Source organism: Cajanus cajan, chromosome 8, assembly GCF_000230855.2.
Source record: "Cajanus cajan strain Asha chromosome 8, NIPB_CcT2T_4, whole genome shotgun sequence".
Taxonomy (NCBI): Eukaryota; Viridiplantae; Streptophyta; class Magnoliopsida; order Fabales; family Fabaceae; genus Cajanus; species Cajanus cajan.
This window is the reverse complement of record NC_138524.1, coordinates 2,092,174-2,110,005: the sequence shown is the minus strand read 5'-3', so window position 1 is coordinate 2,110,005 and position 17,832 is coordinate 2,092,174. Positions and strand designations below refer to the sequence as shown.

The following is a 17,832-nucleotide window of genomic DNA, read 5'->3' as shown; positions in this document are numbered from 1 at the left end:
TGTCCTATTTTTTTATTTGAGAATATATAAATAAAAGTTTTTTAATAATATTTTTTATTCATAGACAATAACAAAGTTTATCCATTATAATCAAATTGAAAAATAACAATTAGAGTAAATTTAATAAATATATAAATAAGGGTTATAAGACAATCAAATTGAAGAAAAAAAATATATTAGATCAATTTAGAGGCTGAGAATTAGAATGGATATATGAAAACTTAATTTTGATCTTATTTATTATTATTTTAATTTTTTTTTTATCAATAAAGGAAATTGAATAAAATATCATGTGGAGAACTTAATTAAGACTTTTTCAGATGAATTAAATGAAAAAAAAAACTGTACGAAGATTATTCAGGAAGCCACTTATTTTATAATTATTTTATGTAAAGATTAAATTTAGAAACCGATTTTATTCAAGGAAAAAATATATTTAAATAAAAATAAAATAATGTTTAGACCGTATAATACACGCATTTAACATACATAATTTTTTGGCAGCTTACTGAGCATAGATCTCCATTAAGAGCGAGCGAGGTGTGCATGTATTGTTGAAAGAGTGGTTTTTATTGCAATTTCTAATAAAATTAATAATAAGAGTCGTGTCCGTGTAAGAAGAAGGTGAGTTACGATGCGATTAGGTTTTCATTTTCTCTCTCTCTTTTTTTCCATCCATTTCGATTGTTTAATTCATCCCTTCAAATTTGTACTTGTATGTTGTTCGGACTCGATCTGAAGCTGATCGATCAAAATCATCGCGCGATCTAACCTCGAATTGTTGTTTGCGAGTGCAGGAACAACCATGGCGGTGCCGCTGCTCACTCTTTTCATTCTTTTTGCTTTTGTTCCTAATGGATTGTTAGCAGTTCCTTCCACCGTCCCCGCATTCCTTTGGTCATCGCATTATCAACTGTAATTTCTCATTCTCTTACTCTTTTTCGTGTTTCTGTCAATTCACAATTCACAATTTTTACTTATACTGTTAATCTTTACTTGCCGTGTTTCATACTCTTTGATTCGCGTGGATGTGGCTAATAACAATCAGCGTTAGATTTAATCTAGTTATTACCAGCTTTTATGATTAGGATAGAATAAGGTTAATCCGAAAGCTAGAGAATGGTGAATTTCGGTTATGTCGGAAGACGGAGCAATTTAGCTTTTCTAGGGTTGTAGTTGTAGTTCAGGGAAGGGAATATAGAAACCACGTGTGTAAAAGGTTTCAAAACGGAAGAAAATCGAGTGAGGAATTGAAGTAGTGAAAAATCCACGCATCATTTTTAGGTTTCAACTGACATCACGCACACACACTTTGGTTCATAAGCTGGAGATGGATTTTCTGGATTATTCAAGAGAATAGCAGAGATGGTGGTCTTTAGGGCTTCAAATTTGTGGTTTTAAGGTTTAGTGTGAAATAAGTGGAAAATATGAACATGGTTAAAATGAAAATTGTTGGTAAAGTATGCAACACTCTCACTTAATTCTTGTTGTCTTTAGTGGCAACTGATAACATTTTTAAATTGCAAGATACTTCGTTCGATTTATTTCACGTAAGAATGGGCTTTTGTGTACCGTTGTTGAATATTCCCTTCACGTGTTTACATTATGTACTTCAGCAACTAATTAATATGTTACTTGAAAATTACAGGGCTTCTGAGAATGAATTGAAGGAATCCGTAAATTACCAAGTCATTTCTCCAAAAGATCTAGCCAAGTCTGTTTTATCTGAAGCGGGGTGGTCAAATTTTCTGGTATGATACTAGTCTTCATGACTGGTTTCCCACTATATACTCTGCAGTTCTCTCTCCTCCCTCAACCTTTATGGAGAAGGGGACTTCTTCCCCCTCTTTTTATTTATGCTAGTTTTGCTTCAATTTTGTTCACTTTATTTCTATCATTTTTGTTGCTTAGTGTTTTTAATTTTTATTTATTTTGGATAGTGCAAAGGAAATAAATTTGATGAGCCTCTGGATGTGGCACTATTATTCATTGGTAGAGAGGTAATATCTGTCAAACATCTATATAGATAGTTCATGTTGCAGCTTTTGTATTTATTGTTTACTTGATATTAGATTCTTGTCAACTAGTGCATTGGCATTGGTTGAGTAAAATGTGTTACTTTTTTCTTTTTCAGTTACAATCTTCTGATTTAATCATAAACAATAATGCAGACCCAGCTCTTTTAGACATGCTCAAGGTGAGAGATTTGTGACATGCAGTCTGTCAAGTTTCCGTGTTGAGTAAACCTGATTTGAGATATCTAAAGGAATTACTATTTGGATTTTTGACTGTGACACTGTTCCATTGTCATGAACAGATCTCTTTCACAAGATCCAACACTTCTGTAGCTTTTCCTTATGTTTCTGCATCAGAGGATGTGCATTTGGAAAACTTGTTGGTTTCAGGATTTGCTGAAGCCTGTGAAGATGATATGGGAATTGCCAATGTTGCTTTCCACGGATCTTGCTCCATGGATGGTACAAATTATGAGGAAGCAACAGCTTTGCACTCGGTTCAAGTAATGAACAAATTAATGTGACATGGTCCATTATGAAATCTTGGGTCCTGTAATGGTGACCTAATGCTCTTTATTGCCCATTTGCAGGACTATTTGACCCAAAGGATGGAAGGGAGTCACAGAGGGAAAACAGATTTGGTCGTGTTTTGCAATGGAGGCTCTCAAGCTCTGAAAAATGTTGACAGGACACAATCTGAAGGTGCATGTGCTTTAATGTTATGTGCTTTGCTAGATATGATTTTACCATATTTTTAAATGCTTGTGTCTGTTGTGTGTTTGTAGGGGAAGTTTTATCCAAGCTTATCAGTTCTGTGGAGAAATCTGGTGCAAAATATGCCGTTCTTTATGTGTCAGATCCCACCAGGTCAATCCAGTATCCTTCTTACAGGGAACTGCAAAGGTTTCTGGCAGAAAGTACAGCAGGGAATGAATCAACCAATTCCACATTTTGTGATGAAGTCTGTCGGCTTAAATCATCTCTTCTAGAGGGAATTTTAGTGGTAAGCTTCTCTATCCATTTTTACAAGTGCTTGATGATTTGGGAGTTGCCTTGTTTTACTATTCTGTTTTTTTTCTTCTTCCTTGTTGATGAATAAGTTCTATAGACCACAACTATACTGTTGTTGGGCTTGTGTAGATTGCTGTCTGTTTCTAACTCAATGCCTCCAGTTTTAACAATCCAAGGTTGATAATCTCATCATATTCAATTGCTCATCCCGTAATATTTCAGCATTCTCAGTATCCTGACTTAGGAGGTCTTGGGCATTTGTTTCATTTGCTCCCTTACAGACTATGCGATCTGTTAAATTTGGTGTGTTAAAAATTTTAACCAGTGTTATATATATGGAAAAATTCTTTGTAGAACTGTCCTTCAGTCTTAATATGTGAAAACATGACAGTATTCTTAACCGATGCGTATCAAAATTGTTGAAGACCTTGCTAAATATCTGTAGACATATTTTGTTGAGGATTGATGTGCTTGCATTGTATCAACTGAGAATCAAAGGATTTGCATTGTTTGGAGAACTCTTAAAATACTTGGGAGTCGTCTAAGATCTCTCCCCCTCAAGCTCTCAGCCCCTATGAATTTACATTAAGCACTATCATTCAAATGACCTATGAAAGATAGCTCCTAATTTGTAGGGATAAGAGACAAGGAGATTAAGAGTCTGTTTTGATAAACTTCATAAACACTTTTAAGAAAATAAGGGGAAAAAATTAGCTTGTCTATAAATTAAAATTAGTTTATGCATTAAATTTGGAAAAGTTCTCTCATATTAAATTTTCTAAAATATGTTTGGAAATTTTCTCTTAAATTAGCTTCTCCAAAATATGTGTGGAAAAGCTAACGTATTTTAGCTTCTTAATATGTTTTTTAACTCATGTATAAACTAATGTTAGTTTATGGAGATACTAATTTCATTTCTTTCAAATTTTCTTTTCATAAAGTGCTTATGGATAAGTTTATCCAAACAGGCTCTATATCTATATATTAGCTAACACCTCCATTAATATGTGATATTTACTTTTACAGTTTACTCCTTACTTTCCTGACTTGCTTATACTTCTTCACTTTGTCCTGGGATCCTCCAAACTCATCTTTGCCTGTGTTAGGAATATCCTTTCTGATTCTATGGGTGTCTAGGTTTTAGTAGCATAGAGAACATATTTGAAATTTGGAACGTCAGAAGAGGATCTTTTATGTTGCAATTGGGCTTTAGTAAACCAAATATTAAATGGAAAGTTGATCTTAATTCTTAATGGGGAGCTTGAGTCTCTAATGGGCCCTAAATTCAGTTTAGTGTGGTAGGAGTTGCTAATATTTGCTTTTGATTTTTAATTAGAGCATGAAATGTTTGTCAATTATTCCCCTTTACCTGGTCTGTTGTTTTCATGTATGGCCTATCATTATCTAGTTAGTTTTGTTATTTAGCTTTTCTTTCTATTTTTTTTTTCTTGATCACACATTTTATCATGAACCCGTGCTATAGTAACCAAGTAACCTGCAATATGTAGGCAGGCAGAGACAAGAAAGGAGTGTAATAGGTGAAAGTGTGAGATGATTTAATCTTGATTTTTGACCATTGTATTTTTCATGGATGGTTAAGACTGAGTTTGTAGTTTAATCTTAACTAAATATGTAACGTTGAACAGTCAAATTAGCTCCTCTCATCTTTTATGATTTTACATGACATGCCCCGAGACAGCAAAAATTACTTTTCATTTTAATTGTCTGTGCATCTGATATTGAGTGGGCCATTTAGAGTAGGTGGCTGTCTTGTGTGGTTTCTCTTCATGTTTAACTGCATCTGCTGAGGGTTGCGGAAATACTGCAATGTGACCATGACATTTATGGTATTCTGATAATATTGCTTTCTGTGATAATCCAGGGTATAGTTTTGCTAATTATTTTGATATCGGGCCTTTGCTGCATGATGGGAATTGACACCCCAACAAGATTTGAGACGCCGCAAGAGTCATGATCCACTTGTTGAAGTTAATAATTGTTGTGATGCTCGGTCTACTGGATTTAAATATTACTGCTATATTATTTGCGAATTTTACGGAGGCTCTGATAAGTGTTCTGTAGTTGATTACTTTTCTCAGGGACTTGTCGTATTGAATATTAAAATAATTTGTATCGGTATATAGAAATAAAACTTCATTCCTAGGTTTAATTTTGATCCCGCCACCGCCAGTTGTAAAATTTGAAGAATTTTCAGATTATGAGTGTTGTATTTTTTAACTGGGCAAATTTGTCTATTCGTTGTGCTTAACTGCTGATCGATGCAGTTCGAAGTTTATTTCTGCTGGCTGCGATTTCCCTTTCCCCTACTGCCACACACTTAATTTGCACGGAATCCTCACAATTATGGAAGTCCTAGACACGTTTTAAGGAATTCGCTATTGTTACATGACATATTCCAGAGAAAGGTCGACCAACTCTAGCATCAGTCTAAATCATGCATCAGCGCAACTCCAAAACATGCTTTTACGCATTGTCTGGTTGGTTTACCATAAAGTTACATTGATGTCTAACGTAGGAAAATTCTGAAGTGTTGGAAGAAGCATTCAAATGGTCTATCTATTTCTTGAAGATCTGTTTCTTTTCTAATGATGTTGACAATATGGTTAAAATTTGGAGTTAAAGTTGAAGATTGAAATCGAAGACATTAGACAAGTTCTTAGATAAATGATTTCAAGGTAAGGTTCCAATGAAGAGGAAGTTACTGGTAATTATCTTTAATACACAAATTGAATTAAATGGTAATATCTTTTGAAAAATGTTTATGAGTGTTTATATAGCATGATTTGATTGTTAGGGTTGAAAATCTATAAATAGGATTTTTGTAACCCAATTTTTATTGTTGAAACAAATCCAATATTTTGTGACTCTTATTATGCCTCACAAATCAATAGTCATTCAATGAGTCGAGTATATGTTCTAACTATTTTTTTTTCTCAATAAAAGTCTTCACATTTCATTTAGTTGCATTTCAATTTATGTTTCTTGCAATTTATTTGTTTTTCAATTTGTCATTGCCATTTATAAAACTAGGATTCCCTTTTATTCGAATCTCTTCTGCATTTCTTTTCTTAAATACAAGTTTTTACATTTTTAGTAACTTGAATTGCTTGACTTGAAATTTTTGTACCTTTATATTTCAAGTATTTATTCTAAATTGCATTCTTGTCCTTTCTGCTGCATTCTTTCTTGCTTAAGCTCTTTTAAATTCAAATTGTTTCTTTATTTTCAGTGCACATCTTTACCCTTGGATTCAAATTCAAGGGGCCAATTATTTTGATTTGATTTGATAGGCTAACAACCCATAAATAGGAGTAGGGTGAATTTAAAAAAAAAAAGGTGACCTAGATAGAAACAAATATTTTGTTCTGGCTTACATAGTCCAACGGGTCAAATGATTTTAGGTTAGGCTAGTCCAATCAAAATTTTAAAAATAATAATTTAATAGTTAGTAACAAATATAATAAGAGGTTGATTCAATTTTCTGCCTTTTAATATTATTTTTTAAATCTTAATCTTTTCAATTGATTTCAGTTTGTTCAAATAGTATAACATCCTATCTTAATTACAAGTAATATACGACAAATAATTAAGATAAAAAAGTAAGTAATATGATTACTTTTAATTAATTCTACCTTAATTCAAGTTTTAATTCAAATATACCCTTTACTTTAAATGATTATTATATTTAATACTAATTATAAGTAAATGTATATGAAATATAGTTAACAATAAATGAAAGGTATAAAAGAAATTTAATCTTGTGTAATTTTTAAAACTGTTTATTCTTTCTAGTTAAAATCAAAGAAAAGTCTAATTTATTGTCTATGATTAGGACTGAAAATAGTATTAATTGATAATTGATACTTGTATCAATTATTGTTGATTGATTCTATATGTATTCATTGTGATTTGGGAGTTGATACTTGTATCAATTTAATGATTTATTAATTGATACTTTATCGGTTCAGCAACTGGTCTTTATATATTATTATATATATAAATAAATGCAGGAAAACTTTTTTTTTTATTGGCTCCAACTTGTCCTTTTTGTCAATTTTTATTTTTAATTATCTTCTTTCAAGTTAAATTATACAATGTATAAGAAATCAGACTTAAAATCTTTTATTAGAAAATTTTCAAAATAAAATGTCACAATAACTACAAGTCTGATGAAGATTGTCTAAACAAACACATGTAAATGTATGTGTTTATGTTTATGTAAAATGGTAAACCATTTATCAGTATGTATTGTAAGTGTTGGTATCAAAAATTTTTTGCTGATTATTTAGACCAATTATGTTTTGAATGCATCTGCCTACTTCTCGACGATGTTGATGGTGCTTATGACTATGTAACATAAACTTTACTGCTTATGATTGTATAAGAAAATACAAACTTTTCGGTGTAAAAAAAATATAAATCTGCCTGTTCATTAAACAATTTATTTATTTTTTTAGGATACAAACAAGTTTTATATAGATAAAATAAAAGAAAAAATAATAACTTATAAAATACACACATACTGCTCTCATAATCCTCATAAAATATTTTCTTAGATAAATATCATAAAATAACCTCAATAATTTTTAATTTAAATTCGTTTTTCCTTTTTTTACTCTTTGTTACAAGAATAGAGAAAAAAAAATCAAGAGGCTTCTTGATAATAAGTCATATAATTTTGATTTTATAACATTGACAGTTCTTTTAATTGTTTCTATCAATTTGATCTATAATTAGATTTACATAAGACTAATCGAACAAATGTTTTGTACACAAGTATTTATAATTTTACAATCTCGTAAAATTACTTTTGTGACCAATCTAATTATCTAATAAGAAAAGTCAAATTTAGTTATTTAGTTTTGTTTGCAAATCAAGGTCATAATCCAATTAAAGAATTAAGACTTTGCCTCAAACACGTCCTTTAAATGAAAGGTAAACTACACTTACAAGAATGAAGAATTTAAAGTAAAATTTGATTTTAAGGGCTAATATTATCATTTATAATCAAACAATTAAAGGCATATAAAATTTTTTAAGGGCATCTTCAATGGAAGCAACTCATTTGAGATGTTTCATGCATTAAAAAATGAAAAAAGTGGTCCCTAGTGTGCCATGTCAGTATTAAGCAACTCAAACACAAATTTACTTCAATGATAAAAAACTTTAAAAAATTTAATTTTTAGAATTTTTTTAATCATTTATGAACCAAATTTAAATTTTTATTAAAAAAGATAATTGTACTACAATGAAAGAAAATAAATTACAAGAAAAAAAAAACAATAAGTAGATATTAAAAATAAAATAAAATAATAGTAAATACATAAACATTATATGAAATTAATTTACATTATTATTATTTTTAAAACGTTTCCAAATATGTTCAATAAAATCTGCTTGAAATCTGGTAAGGAACGGTTGCTTAAGGAAGCAACTCTCTCTCTTCTTCAAGCAACTCGTGTTGCCACGTCAAAGTTCTCAAATGGCAAGAAATCGGGGCTTGAGTTGCTTCATAAGACAAGCAACTCCCATTGGAGTTGCTCTAAGTTGGAGTACAATTCCTAACATTATCATTTTATGGTTAACATAGTGAGAAAAAAAAAGCTATGCAAAATTTTTCACAAAATTTATTTGAATACAAATATTTAAGTTAAAAAAAAAAGTTACACAATTAACTAAAGATGGTTTTAATTACGACTTCTAAAAGTTTTTTTACCAAGTCAATATTTTTTTTTATTTGTATAATAATTTATAGGATTAAATATGTTTGGATCCTTCAAAATTTGACTCTATTTGATTTTAATCCTTCAAAAAAAATTTCGTTGATTTTAGTTTTCCAAATTTATATATTATCTATTTTTAATTTTTTTAAAACATCCTTAACTTTTATTGTTAAAATAGGTCATCTAAACATCTAAATCACCATAAATTTTATTAACATGAATTTTTTAATTTAAAATATTGATTATTTTAGGAGTAAGTTAAGTTTTAGGATAAAAACTAGAGCTGTCAAAACGGGCTAACCCGGCCCATGTGGGCCGGCCCACCTTGACCCACTTTAAAAACGAGCCAACCCAACCCGGCCCACTTGTAATTTTTTCAAAAAAAATTTGGCCCGGCCCGGCCCACCACGGGTTGGTGGGTTATACGGGCCAGCCCACCAGCCCACCAAAAATTAAAAAAAAATTATTAACAAAATTCAAAATTTTAAATTAATTATAAATTAACATAATAGTCATAAAATTAACATCATTAATAGTTATAAGTCATAATTCATCATACAAAATTAAATACAAATCATGATAAAAGTTTAAAATAAAAATTTTCAATATATCATCATACAAAATAAACTACAAATCATATTCAAATTTTTATTAAAAAAAAAATGGTGGGTTGGTGGGCCACCCGGCCCACCACGGGTTTAGCCCGGGTGGGCCGGGTCAAAGTGGGCCGGGTTGAAATATACCCACCTACTATAAAACTTCAATTTTTTTTGGCCCGGCCCGGCCCGTTTTCAAGGTGGGCCGGGTTGGCCCACGGGTCCCGGCCCACTTTGACAGCTCTAATAAAAACTAATTTTATATTTAAAAATTTTCACTATTAAATCTCAAATGTAGGTATGGAAGATTTTATAATTCATTTTTTACTTGAACAAATAGTCTTTTACTCAAACAGTAATAAAATCTTACAAATTCAAATCAATGTTTTTTTTTCTCCACCGTCATCACTATGTCCATAAATGTTAAGTTTTATATCTTTATTGACAATCTTCTAAGTTCCAAATTCTTAATTTTCAACGACATCGTTTCATCTTAAACCTAATGCACTAATTATTCTAAACAAAATTTATTATTCTCCTTCCTTGAGCTTCAAGTGTTGTCTTTCATAAACAAGAAATTATTGACTTCCTCTGCTGATAATAAAGGAAAAATACATGAACAAAAAATAAAATAAAGTACTTCTAGAACAAAAAATAAAAGAATTAATTTTTACCTTAAATCTTAACTTAATCATAAAATAATTAACATTTTAAATTAAAAAAAGTTTCATGTTATTGAAATTAATGGTGATTTAGATTTTGATGTGACCTATTTTAACATTAAAATTAATATTATTTAAAAAGGATTAAAAATAGACATTATATAAATTTAGAGGACTAAAATTAATAATTCTTTTTTAAAAGACTAAAATCAAATAAAATCAGTTTTTGGAAGACAAAAACATATTTAATCCTACTTTATAATTGAATGAAAGAATAACATATATTTACCTTACTGGCGTTTTCTAAAATTTTTTCTTTTAATTTTTTGATTTGTATCAAGACTAATTTTCAATTCATGGTAGGGACTAATTTATTTTCAAGCGAAAAGATTTCTGAATTGGGTTTTTTTTCAGTGTGTTTGAATTTTATTTTTTAAATTATATTATTTTAATAATTAATTATTGTTATAATCAATTATAATCCGTGTGAATTTTTTTGAATAAATTTGTTAAAAAATAATTTTGAAATATTTAATTTTATTTAAATAAAAACAAAAATTTTATGCAATAAATCAGTTTCAAGAAAAAAAAATTGTCAAAAAATAATCAAAGATTTAAACAGAAATAATTTATTTTTAATTTTTTTAACAAATTTAAGTTGTTGTCCTAAACATATATATAATTTACAACACCAAAAAAAAAAATATATATATATAATTTGTTTAGAAAAAATCCAAAACTTAGGGAAATAGCTAATCACTTAAAATTTGTAAACTACTTTTTTCCTAATCTGCTAGTCTTCGTTTAAGATATTAAAAGCCTAATTTTATTCGTTGTCTATGTATGAATAGAATATTGAAATTTGTATTAAATATATTCTTCTATAATATTATAAATTCAATTAATCAATTAGAAAACATTTTATATACAATTTTAAAACAGTTATTACAAAAAGTCAATATTGTTATCCTATACTATGATAGTATATATATTAATCTATAAATAATACGTAAAAAAAAGTCTTTACTTGATTAATGCATTCTAATTAAATATAAGTATCAAATGAAAAAAGAAAGTGTATTACTAATATCTTAAAAATATATATAAAAAAAATAGTATTAATACAATAATACTTTCTTGATTTAGCTAATAAGATAGCAATAATTAATTATAGGAGGATATTGTAGAAAAATGTAAAATCGAAATCATAAATTCAAAGGTGTAGCCATATTAAAAGTGACAGCAGTATAAGCATTGATAGGTATGGCATCAGAAGCATGGTATCCATGTCATGTATGTTATGTATGCAGCTGTAACTCTCGCATTAATTTCCCTTACTTGCCACCTGTATGCCTCTGATCTGTTCATGCTCAAGCCATTAACTCTTCCACCTTTCTCTCTCTCTCTTCATAAGCTTCTAATTCCTTTGATGATAGCATTAATAGTTAGTTGTTTGGTATTTGGTGTCAATCACTCCTTGTTTCCTACTACACCTCTTATATCTCTTTAATTTATTTTATGTTAAGTTCCATCTTTAGGTCTAAACTTCTTTAGCAGATGAACATGGAGATGGAGATAGAAGCAGCCACAAGTGAGAGGGAGGTGCAGCCATACACTGGCTTTGACAGAGGAACCTTCTTGGCTTGGGAAGATCTCAGAGTTATCATTCCAAACTTTGGTAAGGGACCAACCAAGAGGTTGCTTAATGGCCTTAATGGCTATGCTGAGCCTGGTAGAATCATGGCTATTATGGGTCCTTCTGGCTCTGGAAAATCCACTCTCCTTGATTCACTTGCAGGTATATACATACATACAATCTATCTCATGTCCTAGCTTCTTTCTTTCTTTGTGTGTGTGTGTTGGTCCTTTCTTATGCAAGTTTACTTGCATGTTTCACCTTGAGTTTCTTCAAAACAAAATATTATTTTTAGAAAAGAAACTCAACCTTTAAGTGTGTGTTTGTTTTGTGGCTTTTCCAAATTTCAATGTTTTGTTTAACCTAAAAGCTATCTCACAGTTTTTTTTTATGGAAATATAGACACACCTTAATTCTTGTCTTCTCACGGCTAATGGTGGTTGAATTCTTTTTATCAATTAGGGCAGCTGAATATTGTGATTTAGATCTTTCCATATTGAGATTCATCTTTGGGATTGTTTAATTAATTAAAATTTTATTGAGTGTGTTTAATTTACTATCAAGCGACAGTAGACACTAAGGGCCCTTGTTTTAATGATTTAGTCCTTTGTGGGGTATGATGTACCTCTCAAAACTAAATTATGTAGACCATCCAAGTTTCCGGGACGAAATCTAAAGACTAAAGTATATTGCTTTTCTGATAATATTTAAATTAGTGTTTTCACTTTAAATAATTACAAACAAAAAAGAACCCTATGTTTTGTCTTCTATTACTTTTTTTTTAATGAGTTGAATTTTTTTTTTACACTATTTGTTTTTGGTTTTTAATGTGCGTTAGATTTTGCATTTTTTGCTGGATTGGCTATAATCATAGCAACCTCGCGGTAGTTACTATTTATTCTCCATTCATTTGCTTCCGAAATTTCTGATAGTTGACATTGAAAAGGACAAGTTGATGGTTCTGTACACATTATAGTAGACGCGTCTTCAATTTTGGTAGTTGGAACGATGAGATTAGAATTACATGTTTAAGTGTATAACTATAACCTAACTCACGGATTTAGAAAGGGCTTATTTAATGAATATGACAATTTAGTTTGTTTATAATATATACTATTCCAAACATGAAAACTTTGGCTAGATCGACGCGTAATGATGTTTTCACATTAAGTAAAAGATTAGTCTATAAAATATAGATATTTGCTTAATTCAATAATTCATAGTAACTACCATTATACCATTTACCAACTTCCAAGGACATGTACATAACGCACTTTAAGCCCCGAGGCCCATGCTGGGCCCATATATTTGATTTTCTGCTCTTTGCAGGCTTTTCTATGGTCATTTTCATTGCATGCTTTGGGTTTCACTCTCTTTGCATTTCTATCTAACATTAGCAAAGAGTTAATTGATTGATGTACATCTTATCATTCATATATAATAGTAGATGCATGAACGCTAGAAATTAACATATATTGCTTTTCAATTTACAATTTCTCATACATAGGGTGTAGTAACGTGATGAGAAGAAATTATTATATAGTTTTTCATTATCCTGTATTTGTAATTCCTACCAATCTTCATGAGATATATATAATTCAGATTTTTTATTTGTGAAACAAATACTTAATTATGTACCATGTAGAAATTAATTATTTGGAACCACAATAATGATCCTGAATATTGTGATAATAATTCTTCATGTCGAGGGGGAGAGTATTGGTTTCGTATAATTACTAATAGTAAGTTGGTGTTTAGTTTGTTTTGGTTTGACCATTTTAAGTTGGTAGATTTTAATTAGTTGTTTGGTGTCAAAAAAATAAATAAATTTAGTAGCTATGTAAATATATATTTTATAATTTATTTCATAAAATCTTATAAGAATCAAAGTACTATTTTTTATTATTATCGATTACAAAATAAAACCTAACACCCCGTAAATAAGTAAGCATTTATTGTATCTAGTTTACCTTGTTATTTCTTGTCTTAAAGCGAAGACGTGTAATTTTACTTTTTGGTGAATAAGACGTGTTAGTGTACGACAAAAAAAGCAATCGTCATAATCATATTTGCCAAATTGGACGATGGCTTTATTCATAAAAAAAAAAGCAAGAAAAAAATGTTGGGCAATAGTTCTTGTATCCCTTTTCCTACATAAATTACAATTAGTGTTGTTGTACATAATGAATTAATCATCCTCAGTTAGACCATTCAACAATTAATTAAAATTAGTTCTGTATAGAGTTTAACTATCCGTCATAGGAAACTGTGGATGAATTTTAGATAACTTTTTCAGTTAAATTAAAAGGAGATTTGTATCTATATGATCATGACATATATGCTCCTATTTATTACAATTTTCTTTATATTTAAATGTTTTTGATGTTGTCGCAGGTAGACTCTCAAAAAATGTGGTTATGACAGGAAATGTTCTTCTCAATGGGAAGAAAAAAGGCTTAGGCTACGGTGTTGTTGTAAGTAAAGTAACACATTTTCAATACATTATCGAACCATTATATACACGCTTTTATACATGTAACTTTGGAATTTAGCAACAATTTTATGTTAATTCTGCATGGACATGCATGCATGTGTTTGATGTTGAAACTTCAGGCTTACGTAACTCAAGAGGATGTTCTGCTGGGAACACTTACTGTGAAGGAAACAATATCTTACTCAGCACATCTACGTCTTCCAACATCAATGAGCAAAGAAGAAGTTGACAGCATCATCGATGGAACAATCATAGAAATGGGTCTCCAAGACTGTGCTGATAGGTTGATTGGAAACTGGCACTTGAGAGGCATAAGTGGAGGGGAGAAAAAGAGACTCAGCATTGCTCTTGAAATCCTCACCAGGCCTCGCTTACTGTTTCTTGATGAACCAACCAGTGGCCTTGATAGTGCCTCTGCATTTTTTGTTGTTCAAACTCTCAGAAATGTTGCTCGTGATGGAAGAACAGTTATCTCTTCCATTCACCAACCTAGCAGTGAAGTCTTTGCACTCTTTGATGACCTTTTCTTACTATCTGGCGGCGAAACGGTTTATTTTGGAGAAGCAAAATCTGCAATTGAGGTATACATAAAGTTTGTTTTGATACAAGTTATAAATATTTTTGAAAGTTTATCTACAAGAAAGTTTATCCACATGTTATAATTAATTAAACCTCATGTATGTAAATATTCCTTCTTCATTAAGTCTCTATTTAGTTAGTTTAATATTTTGTTATGGTTAGAAACTCTGCTTCAGTGCCTAATTCTTTTCAATTATTTTCACAGTTTTTTGCTGAAGCTGGTTTTCCTTGTCCACGTAAAAGAAATCCTTCTGATCATTTCCTACGATGTATCAATTCTGATTTCGACATTGTGACAGCTACACTGAAGGGATCTCAAAGAATTCATGTAAGTATTAGTTTTTAATTCTGACAATATGCTTTGTCGTTTATGTGAGTAATTATCCACCTCCTCCCTAAACTCTTTCTAGTGTTTGATATAAGAAACAGACTTAATAAGCATTTGCCTGTCTCTCAATTTAAAGAATGGAACTAGAGATGTTGATAACTAGTTGTCTAGTTGTACTTATTTTTTTTTTTCAAGGTCTAAATTAATTTGTTTTAATGTCTATACTAACTTATGGAGTTGTTTCTCTTTTTGTCCTGTTAGGATGTTCCAAATTCATCAGATCCTTTCTTGAATCTGGCCACAGCAGAGATTAAGGCAATGCTAGTTGAGAAATATAGGCGTTCAACATATTACAGAAGGGCAAAGAACAGAATTCAAGAGCTATCTACCGATGTATATATGCAGTTCCATAGAGCATGCAAAATAACATTTGATTTGAGAATTGATAGCATTATGATAAAATATTAATTATGTTAATGCAGGAAGGGCTTCAACCTCCGACACAACATGGAAGTCAAGCTAGTTGGTGGAAGCAACTGTGGACGTTGACAAAGAGATCATTTGTGAACATGTGTAGAGATGTCGGTTATTACTGGTTGAGGATCATAATTTACATCATTGTATCCATATGTGTGGGAACCGTTTATTTTGATGTTGGCTACAGCTACACTTCCATCCTTGCCCGTGGTGCCTGTGGTGCATTCATATCAGGATTTATGACATTCATGTCAATTGGTGGCTTTCCATCATTTATTGAAGAAATGAAGGTAAAAATATTTTATTTGTTAACATTAATATATATAAGCTACATGTTTAACATTTAATTATCATGTTTTTAATTTGTTCAGGTTTTTTATCGAGAAAGGCTTAACGGATATTATGGAGTTGCAGCATATATTTTAGCCAACTTTCTTTCTTCGTTCCCATTCTTGGTTGCAATTGCTCTTACTAGTTGCACCATAACCTATAACATGGTGAAATTCAGGCCAGGGATTAGTCACTTTGTGTTTTTTACTCTCAACATCTACAGCTGCATCTCCGTAATTGAAAGCCTCATGATGGTTGTGGCTTCACTTGTTCCAAATTTCCTCATGGGAATAATTACAGGGGCTGGAATAATAGTAAGAATAAAATACCTAAGCCTTTTAGAGGAAAATCCTACTTAAACATGATCCACATAAGTTAATTTTCTATTTTTTGTTTTTAATGCAGGGAATCATGATGATGACCTCCGGATTCTTCAGGTTGCTTTCTGATCTTCCAAAACCGGTTTGGCGCTACCCAATTTCTTATATCAGTTATGGTTCCTGGGCAATACAGGTAACTTGATTTATTTGTTATGATAATGGTAACAATGAAAATCAGACTAGTTACAAAGAATTTACAATACTTACATATCATTCTCAATTAGCTGGGTTAAACTCTATTAGTAATCCCTAATTACAATATATATATCCCTAAAAACAAATTGTGAAGTTTCCAAATGATGCATTAATTGATTGATTATGATTTGAAATGTAGGGTTCATACAAGAATGACTTGCTTGGGCTTGAGTTTGAACCTATGCTACCTGGTGACCCAAAAGTGACTGGAGAGTACGTGATCACACACATGTTAGGCATTGAATTAAACCATTCAAAGTGGTTGGACTTAGCAGCTCTATTTGTGATTCTCATTTGTTACAGACTTCTCTTCTTTACTGTTCTGAAGTTCAAGGAGAGAGCATCACCATTGTTTAAGACACTTTATGCAAAGAGAACCATACAACAGCTTGAAAAAAGACCCTCTTTCAGGAAGATGCCATCTTTCCCTTCACAGAGGCACCAACCCCTCCATTCACTTTCTTCACAAGATGGTCTTGATTCTCCACTCAACTAGATTCATCCACCACAAATAAAAGTGTTGCACGCTTAACATACAAAATTGTATTGCTCATGTATGTATAGAGAAAAATGTTTCATAACTGTCTTAAGCTACAAATTAATGGGACATTGTGTACGTCCTTCCATTACATTTTTTTTTGGGCAACTAAAATCTCTAAACTGGGAATATTAAATACTTTGTACGAATTATGAAGGTTGAGACTTTGTTGGGATAGATAAATACCTCCCAGAATGAAGTCAAGATGATGATGATATGTTATTAACTATAAGAGATTTATCAAGAGAAGTAAAGTTTCATATCATTTAAATAAGAGAATAAACATAAATTTATATATATACAATTGTTTTCATTGATTAAAAACATTTTTAATGATGTTCAAAAATAAAATTATAAGTTTTTAAATTTAAAATAAATAATATTTTACTAATGTAAAAATATGTGCCATAAAAATATGTGCAACCTTTTTCTTATTACTATTATTATAGGTAACTAATTTAATGTATTTAAAAATGTATATAAGAAAATAAAATAATAGAGTAGGTGATTAAAAGAAAAAGGTTTAAAATAATTTATAATTTATAAGAATAAAATAATCTAAAAATTATGTAAATAAAAATAAAGAATTACTTGTATATATAGATGTATATGTGAAGAATATATGCGCTTAGAATGACCAAACAATAAACATAGCATACTTTGGTTGGATATATATAAAAAGATAATTAGTAATAGTTGTTTGAATTACAGGTCGCTTATGTGGATTAATAGAATTTTAAATTATGTTAAGTTGGACGAATTTGATTACAGAGTGCAGTTTATTATGAGCAGTGGGGCACTGGGACCAACAAATTAATTGACCCATGTAAATTGACCAACGATTTTT

General features: G+C 30.4%; 2 protein-coding genes across 5 annotated transcripts; both read left to right on the top strand.

Moving 5' to 3' along the window:
• The first annotated feature begins 469 nt into the window (after positions 1–469).
• On the top strand, positions 470–5,322 carry LOC109799010 (2-C-methyl-D-erythritol 4-phosphate cytidylyltransferase). Of its 3 annotated transcripts, none has more exons than XM_020359483.3 (9): positions 470–624; positions 798–915; positions 1,649–1,751; positions 1,941–2,000; positions 2,135–2,197; positions 2,318–2,518; positions 2,606–2,717; positions 2,801–3,018; positions 4,909–5,322. In XM_020359483.3, exons 2-9 carry the CDS (start codon positions 806–808, stop codon positions 4,999–5,001), a joined length of 960 nt encoding a protein of 319 aa, XP_020215072.1. In that variant the 5' UTR covers positions 470–624; positions 798–805; the 3' UTR covers positions 5,002–5,322. The 3 variants fall into 3 exon arrangements, with proteins under 3 accessions (XP_020215072.1, XP_020215071.1, XP_020215073.1); XM_020359482.3 differs by having other exon boundaries at positions 620–644; XM_020359484.3 differs by lacking the exon at positions 470–624 and adding an exon at positions 692–715.
• A 6,057-nt stretch (positions 5,323–11,379) lies between these two features.
• On the top strand, positions 11,380–17,217 carry LOC109798893 (ABC transporter G family member 15). 2 transcript variants are annotated; one of them, XM_020359324.3, is made up of 10 exons: positions 11,380–11,826; positions 14,059–14,138; positions 14,278–14,739; positions 14,943–15,065; positions 15,327–15,458; positions 15,548–15,832; positions 15,914–16,186; positions 16,278–16,385; positions 16,587–16,660; positions 16,751–17,217. In XM_020359324.3, exons 1-10 carry the CDS (start codon positions 11,586–11,588, stop codon positions 16,941–16,943), a joined length of 1,971 nt encoding a protein of 656 aa, XP_020214913.1. In that variant the 5' UTR covers positions 11,380–11,585; the 3' UTR covers positions 16,944–17,217. The 2 variants fall into 2 exon arrangements, with proteins under 2 accessions (XP_020214913.1, XP_020214912.1); XM_020359323.3 differs by having other exon boundaries at positions 11,384–11,826; positions 16,587–17,217.
• The last annotated feature ends 615 nt before the right edge of the window (positions 17,218–17,832 follow it).

What these genes read in the sequence shown, in the direction of transcription:
- LOC109799010 (XM_020359482.3), top strand. An exon ending in TATTATTCATTGGTAGAGAG is followed by an intron (nt 2,001 to 2,134) that starts GTAATATCTGTC and finishes TTTCTTTTTCAG; the next exon opens with TTACAATCTTCTGATTTAAT. An exon ending in TTCTAGAGGGAATTTTAGTG is followed by an intron (nt 3,019 to 4,908) that starts GTAAGCTTCTCT and finishes GTGATAATCCAG; the next exon opens with GGTATAGTTTTGCTAATTAT.
- LOC109798893 (XM_020359323.3), top strand. Translation starts at nt 11,586, where the DNA reads ATGAACATGGAGATGGAGATAGAAGCAGCCACAAGTGAGAGGGAGGTG. An exon ending in AAGCAAAATCTGCAATTGAG is followed by an intron (nt 14,740 to 14,942) that starts GTATACATAAAG and finishes TTATTTTCACAG; the next exon opens with TTTTTTGCTGAAGCTGGTTT. An exon ending in TTCAAGAGCTATCTACCGAT is followed by an intron (nt 15,459 to 15,547) that starts GTATATATGCAG and finishes ATGTTAATGCAG; the next exon opens with GAAGGGCTTCAACCTCCGAC.